Raw genomic sequence first — 10256 nt, 5'->3', positions numbered from 1 at the left:
GGTGGCACCCAGCCTGCCTGCCCCCCGCGCAGCCCCACCCAGGGGTGCCAGCCTCAGCCCCCCGCGTGACCAGCCAGGCAGGGCGAGGGGCGCCCCGGGGGACACACGCAGTGTCCAAGCCCCCCCCCGGGCCGCCTGTCTGGTTTCCTCCTCCCGCACGGAGCCGGGGCCCTCGCTCACGAGCCCTCTGTGCCCCCAGGTGCTGCCCCTGCCGCCATGCCGGAAGTGTAAGTAGCCCCCACCCACGTCCCCCGCAGCAGATTTCAGAGCTGAGGCTCCGCCCGCTCGGCCCCCCAGCCCCAGAAGGAGGACCCCGAACTGGCCGGAGAGCCTGGGTCCCTGGTGTCCTCACCCACCCCGCCTTTGAGCAGAGCCCTCGTGCCCAGGAGGCCTGGAAGGACCTTACCGTCCGTTCCAGACTTTGTTGGAATGGGACCGTGACTTAACGCCGGGCCCGGGGACGCACGAGGCCGCGGGGGGTGACCCGCAGCAGGGCGGGGCCTTCTCACTGCAGATCCCACGCCCCCCCTTACAGCGGGGTGCACCTCCCAGCGAGGGCCCCCCCGCAGCCCAAAGGGCCATGGCTGTTATCCTGCTCCGCCGGGGCCCTCGGGCTTCTCGCCTGCCCGATGCCGGGCTTCTTTCCCGTGCCCTGCTGTCCCCGCCCCCCCACCCGCCCACCAAGCTCGTCCACGTGGCTCTGCGGCTGCGTGTGCGACACACATTGTTCACACTCTGCCTTCTCTCCTGCCCCGACGCTCCCGTGTCGGATACTGAAGCGAGGTAGGTGGGCTTCGGCGCGTCTCTGTCCGGACTGGTGGGGGAGGGGCGGCTCCGAGGGGACGAGCGAGAGCCTGGGTGGAGGCCCGGGGAAGGGGTGTCCGAGGTACAAGGCCACCGGCAGGGGCCCCCGGGGCTGGGGTGGGGGCAGAGCTGGCTGTCACCCTGCACCCTCGCCGAGCACTGAGTTCCCGTCACCCACTCTGGGACCTCGTCCAGCCCGGGTTTGGGACGCGCCACCCAGACCACCCGAGCACACACCTCCCTCATGCCTCCCAAAGGACCCCCACACCCACGGCCCTGCTCCGCCCGCAGCCGCCCTGTGAACCAAGTCAGGAGGTGCCCACAGGGGCCACGTGACTCGCACAGGGTCCCAATGTCCAGCCGCAGCAGAGCCAGAATCCGAAGTGAGGGCTTCGTCCCCCAGAATTATGGCTCAATCACAAAGCTGAGCTTTTAAGACGCCCGAAGGCGAGGGTGCTGGGTGATGAGGGGGTCCCCGGCCGGCACTGCTCCTGGCCTATTCCACAGCCTCCGCTTGACCCTGACCCTCCGCTTCTCACCCACAGAGAAAATCCAAGATCACTGCCTCTCGCAAACTCCTGCTGAAGGTGAGCAGGCACGGGCCCTGGGACGGCGGTGGCGGGCGGAGCCAAGGCCGTGCAGACCGGGTGCCGAGTGGGTCGTGGGAGGGCCGAGCAGGCCAGAGCAGGGCTGGGGAGCAGGCCGGGGGGGCCCGCTGTCACCCAGAGCCAGGGTCCGTGGGCGGAGGCAGTGGCCGGAAGCAGGACGGGAGGCCAGGCCAGGGGCAGACGGACCTGCTTAATTTGATGTGAGTGTCTCTCTTGGGGCTTTGTGGCCCGACACAGACAGACAGGGAAAGAGGAGGCTGGGAGGGAGATGCGAGCCCCGAGGCCTGTGAGTGAGCATGTCCACCCCGTGTGCCCTCGCCCGGCCCGCCTGCAGCCACGGCCACCGCCCGCACTGGGCGGCCACGCTGCTCACACGCGCCCTGTCTGGGCCCCGTCGAGCGTGAGGCCCAGGCTGCAGAGCCAGCAGAGGCTGGAGCCGCCCGGCCTGGGGTCCGCCGTCCCCCGGGGGGGCCGGGCGGGCTCAGCGGCCCCTCTCCCTGCAGAGCCTGATGCTGGCCAAGGCCAAGGAGTGCTGGGACCAGGAGCAGGAGGAGCGGGAGGCCGAGAAGGCCCACTACCTGGCCCAGCGCATCCCCTCGCTGCAGACCCGCGGCCTGTCCCTCAGCGCCCTGCAGGTGGGGCTTGAGCGGGGGCGGCGCTGGGGATGGGGGTGCGGTGGGGGGGCCGGAGCCCAAGCTGGCCCAGCTCGTCCTCCCCTGCGGGGGGTCTGGCAGGGTGTCAAACACTGATGACAGATCCCACACCAGTGACAGCAGAGGAGCGAGGAACAGGACACGCACCCAGCATCCCCGGGGCCCATGGCTCCGCGGGGCACCCAGCATCCCCGGGGCCCACGGCTCCCCGGGCGCACGGCTCCCCAGGGTGCATGTCCCCGGGGCACACGGCTCCACGAGGCGCACGGCTCCGCGGGGCGCACGGCTCCCCAGGGCAGGCTCACACGCCGTTCGCATTTTATTACTGTGTTTAATACACGGTTTTCAAAGTTTTCTGTAACTGACTTACATCGTTACTTTTACCGTGAGACGACTTTCTAGAGAGAGCAAGGGCATCGAGAAGGCAGACGCTGCCCGCACTCCGGAACTGGCTAAGGGGCCCGTCGGGGGCTGGGGACGGGGCCCGGGGCCCGAAGGGGAGGCCGGAGGCCGAGTGGCGTCTCCTCCCGCCCGTCTGCCCCCCAGGACCTGTGCCGGGACCTGCACGCCAAGGTGGAGGTGGTGGACGAGGAGAGATACGACATCGAGGCCAAGTGCCTGCACAACACCAGGGAGGTGAGGCTGGGGGCGGGGGGCGGGGCCGGGCCCCTCCTTCTGCAGGGTCCGGGGGTGGGGCACTCGGCAGAGCACGCTGGGCCCCTGACCCCGGCCCCACGGGGCTGGAGGTGGCAGAGGGGACAGCACAGGGGAAGCACACACTCCCCGCCCCGGACCGGCCGCGTGGGGCCCTCGGCGCAGAGGCCACCCCCTCAGCGCCCGCCACTCAGACGCACTGGCCTGCTAGCTACACCACGGGCCTGTCCAGGCAGGGAGGGGCCGGAGGCGCCTCCCCCACCCCTCCCCGTCAGCGATGGTGTCTGTGGGCTCGCGAGCCTCCCCGGAGAGGGCACCCTGCAAATTCCACAGGGCTCGGGACCTGGGGTTCCCCCACCCCGTGGGGCCGAGGGAACGGGCAGAGCTGGCCCCTGAGGCCGCCTGCGTGCGCCGAGCTCCAGGGGCGCCCGGCTGTTCGTGGCCACGGCCCCCGAGGCCGTGGGCTGTGCGCAACCACCTGGCCCGCTCGCCCGTCAGCGGCAGCTCCTGCCGCGTGGTGTGGGCCTGCCGGCCGGAGGCCATGCCCGAGGTCCCCAAGAAGGGTGGCCCACAGCGAGCCCTCGCTGCCCCCTCGTCCCCCGCAGATCAAGGACCTGAAGCTGAAGGTGCTGGACCTCCGCGGCAAGTTCAAGCGGCCACCCCTGCGCCGGGTGCGCGTCTCAGCGGACGCCATGCTGCGTGCGCTGCTGGGCTCCAAGCACAAGGTGTCCATGGACCTGCGGGCCAACCTGAAGTCCGTGAAGAAGGAGGACTCGGAGAAGGTGGGCCACCCGCAGCACCCACTCCCCGCCCCCCAGCCCCGCCTGCCGCCCCGCCCGGCCCTCTAGAAGGCTCTAGAATCCCCGGGGAGGCCTGCGCTGGAGTCTGATCATTGTTCTGGGAGGAAGGACACCAGCTTTCTTCCCTCGGCCGCTCCCAGTCGCAAAGAAAGCCAGACCAAGGAGCCAAACCCCGCTGCGAGGAGGGCGTGGGGGGAGGGGGCCGGGGACAGCGCCCTCCGTCACGCGGACAGCAGGCCGGCACTGTCACCACACACGGGCATGGACAAGCGCGGGGCTGAGCTCAGCCCCCCGCCCAGCCGCAGGTCGCTCGGAGCCGGGCGAGCGCGCAGCACCCCCGACCCACGCAACGCCCTCCCGCCCGCCAAGCCTCCCATGGCGAGGGCCGGGCCGGTCTCTGACCTGCGTGTGGCCTGCCCCCAGGAGCGGCCCGTGGAGGTGGGCGACTGGAGGAAGAACGTGGAGGCCATGTCCGGGATGGAAGGCCGGAAGAAGATGTTCGACGCTGCCAAGTCTCCGACCTCCCAGTAGAGGTACCCGCGGACCGGCCCCTGCTCCCGGGGCCCCCGGACGAGGCTGGTGGCCGGCAGCATGCCGCAGGGCAGGGAGGCGCTGACGAGGGTCACTCCTGTGGGCTCGGCCCTGGCTGGGCGCCTGGGACGTTGGGCGGGTCATCTGTGGATGTCCCCTCGTTCGTAACGGGTCAGCTGACCCGTGGTTGTCCGGGTGTGGCCCTGGGGCCAGCGGCATGGCCACCACCCCAGGTTGCAGGTGGCTCACCACCCCCACCCCGGGCCCACCGAATGGGAACTCTGGGGAGAGACGCCCTCCAGGTTCCAATGCAAGAGCGTGAGGGTTAGGGGACCCCCGAGGGCCCTCCGGGGCCCACTTTCTGAAAGTTTAAGCTATTTTAACACCTCCGGGGTGCCCTGCAAAGTGTCCTGCACCCCAGGCCCTGCCCTGGGGGTCCAGCATCCTCTCCGAGGACATTGCTGGGGAAACCGGACAGAGTGGCAGAGTCGGGCCCTCTGAGGGAGTGTGGGGTGTGCAGGGGCCCGGGCGGGCGCTCTGCGGGTGGACTCTCTCCAGAGGGAAGGGGGGCGTGACAGGCCAGGTCACGAGGCCACGAAGCCGAGGTGGGAGCTGAGCGGGCGGGAGGGAGGGCCGTGTGGAGGAGGCCAGCTGGGGCCCAGGCCTCCTGGGCGCCCCTGTGGGCTGAGAAGTCCAGGGGCTGCCTGCGCCCGGGGAAGCCAGGGCCCCGCCAAGGGCACACGGTCAGCGGGACTGACGGCTGCCGCCTCTCTGTCCCCGCAGGCCGCTCGCCGCGCTGGCTCCGGGCCCCTGCGTGCTCCGGCCCCTGCACCTCTCTGCACCCCCAGCCCCGCCCTGCCCCGCCTCTGCCTCCAGCCTGAGTGCCTCCCCCCCGGAGCCGGAGCGGGGGGTTCACAGCCACATCGCCCCTGCCTCCTCCCTCGAGGCTGCTGTGACGTGCAGAGCGGCCTTCATTAAAACCGCAGTGTCTGGCCATGTCCGTGGCTCCGGTGGCGAGTGTTGGGGACGGGGGAGACGGGGAGACGGGTGTCCGTGAAGACAGGGCCGTGCGGGCCCCAGGCGGGAGCTAGACGGGTGTCCGTGAAGACAGGGCCGTGCGGGCCCCAGGCGGGAGCTCCGGGCCACGGCAGCTCAGGAACCAGCAGCGCCTCAGGTGCCCCTGGGAGCCCTCCGTCCCGCCTCGGTGACCGGTGACCTCCACAGCACACCCTCAGCACCAATGCACAGCCCACCCCAGCCCTGACCTGGGGGGAGCCCCAGCCCCCACGGCTCCAGCCATCGGATGGCCCTCTCCTCTCCGAGCCCCCTGCTAGTCCCGTTCGTCTGGGGCCCCTGGCCCTGGAGCTGCCAGATGCTCCCGGCAGAGAGGTGAGGGCACTTCCCTCCGCCACCCGGTCCTGCCTGCGCAGGCGGGGGCCGGCGAGCGCAGTTCTGCGCCTGGCCACCAGAGGGCGCCATCCCGCCTCGCCCACACCCGCCGGGCCCTCCTGCCTCCACCCTGGACGGAGTTATTTCCCTTCACATTCCAGGACCCACTGGTCCCTTCCCCTGGGTGGGGCAGCAGGGGTCCGTCCTCTAGGCCGGGTCCTTTCTCCATCCCACTGACATGGACACAAAGCAGGGTGATGGGCGCCAACGGGCTGGGGCGGTGGGGGGACCGGGCACCTCCCAACGCCCACGCTGAGCCGAGTGGCTCTGGGGGAGCAGACGGCAGAGCTCGGGGCCACGGTGGAGCGGGCTTCTCAGGGCAGCACCCTCGGGACCCCTGAGCTAGGCCCGCGGAGGACATGGCAGGTCCCCACCTGGGCCCCTCAGCTTTCCGACTCCAAGAGCGGAGCCTCCCCCCCCCCCCCCCCACCTGCTGTGTGCCCTGGTCCTGCCCTCTGCTCCCAGTGTATTGTCTGCCATAAGTGCCAGGCGCTGGGTGCAAAGTGCAGGGCCCGCACCCTGCAGGAGCCGCCCCGGCGCCCAGGGCTGCTGAGCGGCCAGCCGGTGGGGGACAAGCAATGGTGTGGCGGGCGTTGGGGGGCAGCACCCTGGGCGAGGCTCCTGCTACAGACAGCTCCCCGGGCAGAAAGGCAGGCGGGCCTGTGCAAGGAGCGGAGCCCCCACGGCGCCCCAAACCCTCGGCACAGACACGCTGGCCTCATGCGCATGCACCCCATGCTGGAGGGCCTGACCGACCTCACGCCCCGTGCCACGGACGATGAGAACCCGCCTGCCCTGGCCCCCCACTCGGGCTCCCCTCTGCCCTTCGGAAAGCTGGGTCCCAGGTCTCAAAGCCAAATCCGTTCTGCCAGCCGACTAGTAACCGCGTCCCGGCAGATTGAGGTCCCCATCCGGCCCCCCAACGGCAGGCCAGCCCCAGGCCTGACTCAGCCTACGGGCAGAGGCCCTGGGCCGGGAGCACATGCCCGAGGCCAGGGCCCAGGGGGAGGGGCGGGAGCACATGCCCGAGGCCAGGGCCCAGGGGGAGGGCCACGGCATGTTGCAGGCCTGGAGGGCACCGACCCCGCCTGCTTCCTGCAGGGGTGGACGGGCCCATCTCCTGTGGGGACGGACCCTGCAAGGGCAGGGTCAGGGTCAGGGTCAGGGTCAGACACCCCCAGCCCTAGACCAGGAGGGGAGGGTTCCTTGCGGGAGAGCCAGCTGGGAGAGGGGCCGGGACTTCTCCTGAAGCATGGACAGGGCCTGGGGGTGGCGTGGTGTCTGGAGAGTCACCTCCAGCCCCCTCTCAGCATGGAGGGCCGGCGGGTCCCAGACCGGACGCGGGAGAGCAGAGCTGAGAGCTGGGCCTCCAGCAAGTGATGGTACCCGGGCCAGGCCCCGGGCGCCGCTCTGCACGGCTAATTTACTCAGTTAGTCCTCACGTCACCCTCTCGGGAAGGGAGGACCACTTCACAGATGGGTAAACCAGGGCACAGAGAGATCAGCACCTCCCACGGTCACACGGCCAGGGAACGGGGGGGGCCACGGCCGGGCAGTCCGTCAGCGTCCACACTCCGAGTCCTTAAATCAGTAGTGACAAATCCGACGCTGTATGTTTTACAACACTCTGCTGTCGCGAAGCCTAAGGAGCAGGCAGCTCATCCCAGATTCACACAAGGAGGCGTCGGCCGCGGCGGCTCCTGCCTCTGCAGGGCGGATGGAGCCGCGGTCAGCCTGGCCCCGGTCAGCCGGTCAGCCTGGCCCCGGGCGCCCTTTTTGGGATCAGTCTGGCCTCAGCAGAGCCCAACCGGCCACTCTCCAGAGGGACTCGGCTGGGGGTGCAGGGCCCCCAGCCACGCGGGGAGTTCCCAAAGCTCCCACAGAGCAAATGACATCCAAATGGCGGTGGGCCCACAGTTGGACTTGGGGGCTTCTTGGGGGGGAGGTCTGTGGCAACCTGACACACAGCAGCGGGCTGGGCCTGCTGCTCCTTGGTAGGAACCAGGGCAGATTGCCACCTGCCACCGTCTCCGCCTGCCGGGCCCTCAGGAGGCCAGCCTGGGCTCCGCACCGCACGAGGCCCCTCCCTCCACGGGCGGGCGGAGCTAAGCCAGGGTGTTTCACGCGCCCTGTGAGGAGGGAGCCAGTTAAACATTAGCTTGATGGCCCCCCGCGAAGGGAGTCACACTCCCCAAGGGCTGTGCAGCCGGGGCAGGGCAGGGGGGCAGCTGTGTTCCAGCCGGGTGACCGGCTGCGGAAGCTCAGGACAGGTCGCGGGGAGGCAGCCTCCTCCCCAGACTGCAGCAGGGGTCTCTCCTGGACAAGCCCCCAGGCTAGTGGCCCAGGCCCTTCTCTGGAGGGTGAGGACATCCTCCCACTCCAGGACACACCCCCAAGCTGGCCTGCGGGTCCCCTGAGGCCAGCGCTGAGCAGCTGAGCTCCCTGACCCCTGGCACAGAGCACTGCAGGCTGCCCCTAGAGGCCCAGAGACGGACAGTGACTTGCTCAAGGTCACAGCGCTAAGTGTGGTGGAAACGCAGGTCCCTGGACCCCCAGTCCACTGGGGACGCTGGGTGTGGGCAGAGGCCTGGGCCGCGAGCAGGCGGGGCGCCTCTAGCCCCGGCTCGGCACCCACCTGGCCCCAGCGCCAACACTGGGTGACCTGGCCCTTTGCTCAGGGTTCGGGAAAGAAGTGTGGCTTTACCCGGGGGCCAGGGCAGGTGTCCCGAGCCCTGAGTCCCGGCGGAGGGGTGCCTGTGCCCACTGGTGGCTGCTCACCTGAAGCGGGGAGCGGGGTGCGGGGACCGGGGTGCAGGCTGCTGGCTGCCTGCCGTGACTGGCAACGCCCGATCGGCTCTCGGCGCCCCAGCTGTCAGCGGTGGGGGCCCTGTGCTCGGCTCTCCGCGAAGGGGGCCCCCGCGTCCTGCATGTGGGCCCGCCTGAACTTCAGTCTTCTGCTACTAAAACGCCCTTCAGTGTGGGCGGGAGGACAGTGGGCAGCAGGTGCGTTTTAACGTCCTTGCTTCACCGGACGGGGCGGTGGCGGCGCCGTCTGGGCGTGCCCCTTAAAAACAGATTCTTAGTCTGTGAAAACCAAGAGCCCGGGAACCTCTGCCCTGGGTGCTTTCGGGGGCAGGTCTTGTCGCCTGGCAGTGGGAATGGAGCCCGCATGTCGGTGTGACTCCCAGCCCGTCTGGCTTGGGGCTGGGGAGCCCCCTGGACACCCCCAGGGGCTGGCGGAGGGGAATTCCAGAGCCTGACGTCTGCCCATCTGCTCGGGGAGAGGTGACCCCTTCCTGCTGACGGCTGGGAAGTCTCGGAAACCCCTGGCCTTGACCAGGGACTTCCCGAGTGAGACGCCGGCTCCTGGCCTCTCCCCGGGGGGAGTGACAGAGCACACCCCCGGTCAGCTGACAGAATTACAAAGCGAACTCCCCCACGTTTCAAGGACGAGGGTGTTGCCTGGACTTTGGAGGCCCCCGTGGACCCCTCGCCTCCGTCCCAACCCTGCTTCTCCGCAAAGGGGGCACCGGCGGCACCGCGGGCCTCGCCCCCTGGCCTGTCTGCGCACCGCCGCCCCACCTTTGGGCACCCCTGACAAACGTGCGCGCCTTCTGCTGCTCCCTGCTCGTTCGTTCGAGGTTAATTTAAGGTCGATAAACTCATCCCTGCGGATACGTTGAAGTGCGGCTCATTTTCTGGGCTGTGAGATGCCAAAGCAATGAAAATACCGCAGCTTACGCACCCGTTTCCCTGTTGAGAGACGTCTGGGTGGTTTCCAGAAGTTTGCTGCTGTAAACGGCACTGCTCGTCGGGGGCGCTTGGTTGCAGCAGCCCCGGGAAGCCACCGCTGGTGACAGCACCGAGCGCAGTGCCCGGCGCAGAAGTGTGCGGCGATGTTCGCAGGAACACGTGCCTCACGTGACTTACTCCTCTCCCACCCTCGGAGCTGTCGGCACCCAGCCGCCTGCGTCCTTCGGCTTTTGTATCCATGGAGAGGGTGTCAAATTTTGGACTTTTAGGTACCTGACTGACTGTCCCCTGGCTCCATGGAGGGTCCCTGGAAGGGCCAAGCTTCAAACAGTGGGAGTGTTTTTCTTCCTAGGTTGAGGTGCTGTTGCTGACACCTTGCGGGGAGCGTCCCCCAGGCCCCCGGGGGGCAGCAGGCTCCGAGGGTGTCCGGCCCTGGACCGGAGGCTCCGGGGACACAGGCTCTGCTGTTCCCTCCTTCTCTTTCCTGGAAAGGCTGCGTGGCTCACGGCCCTGCCTCGGCCTCTGCCCGGAGCTCTCCGGGGCCTTGTCACCTCCCGCGCTGCTGGCCTGGTGTCACCAACGCGTGACGATAAGTTGCTTGATCCCCGCAGCCTGGAAGGAAGCAGGGTGAGGTCTTATTTTCCATGACACAGATGAGAAAACGGGATTTGTCCCCAAGTCACATGGTCCACGAATGGCAGAATCAGCTCAAAGCCAGGGCTCCAGGCCCCCAGTCCCAGGAAGCTTACTCATCCCCTCCTCTGCCAAGAAGGAAGGCTCCCTGGAGGAGGGGGCTTTTGGGGAAGGACTTGGCACTTCCAGCCGGCCATGTGTGTGTTTGGGGCTTTTGCTCGGCACTGGCTTGCCGTTCCCCAGGGGGCACCATGAGGCCACCCGCCCAGGATCAGGGTGGGAGGGAGGCCCGGCTGGGAGCAAGGCCCGGCAGACGGAGCTCCCGCCTGGCTCCCCGGGGTCTGTGGGGCGCCTGGGCCCGCACCTCGCTC

At 69.1% G+C, this 10256-nt stretch overlaps 1 protein-coding gene and 1 pseudogene across 1 annotated transcript; one reads left to right on the top strand and one right to left on the bottom strand.

Annotated features, from left to right (window-relative positions):
* The first annotated feature begins 205 nt into the window (after positions 1-205).
* TNNI1 (troponin I1, slow skeletal type) lies at positions 206-4932 on the top strand. The gene is made up of 8 exons (XM_016150592.2): positions 206-227; positions 780-783; positions 1350-1391; positions 1916-2047; positions 2612-2701; positions 3325-3501; positions 3943-4052; positions 4834-4932. The coding sequence occupies exons 1-7, from the start codon at positions 217-219 to the stop codon at positions 4048-4050; spliced, it is 564 nt and encodes a 187-aa protein (XP_016006078.1). The 5' UTR covers positions 206-216; the 3' UTR covers positions 4051-4052; positions 4834-4932.
* Positions 4933-6854: 1922 nt separating this feature from the next.
* LOC107513653 overlaps positions 6855-10256 on the bottom strand; it is a 4893-nt pseudogene continuing 1491 nt past the window's right edge.

Source organism: Rousettus aegyptiacus, unplaced genomic scaffold (assembly GCF_014176215.1).
Source record: "Rousettus aegyptiacus isolate mRouAeg1 unplaced genomic scaffold, mRouAeg1.p scaffold_m13_p_18, whole genome shotgun sequence".
NCBI lineage: Eukaryota > Metazoa > Chordata > Mammalia > Chiroptera > Pteropodidae > Rousettus > Rousettus aegyptiacus.
This window is presented reverse-complemented; position numbering and strand designations above follow the sequence as displayed.

Excerpts from the sequence above, each read along its gene's own strand:
- TNNI1 (XM_016150592.2), top strand. Across the intron at positions 1,392-1,915 it reads CTCGCAAACTCCTGCTGAAG|AGCCTGATGCTGGCCAAGGC; the intron begins GTGAGCAGGCAC and ends CTCTCCCTGCAG. Across the intron at positions 2,702-3,324 it reads GCCTGCACAACACCAGGGAG|ATCAAGGACCTGAAGCTGAA; the intron begins GTGAGGCTGGGG and ends CGTCCCCCGCAG.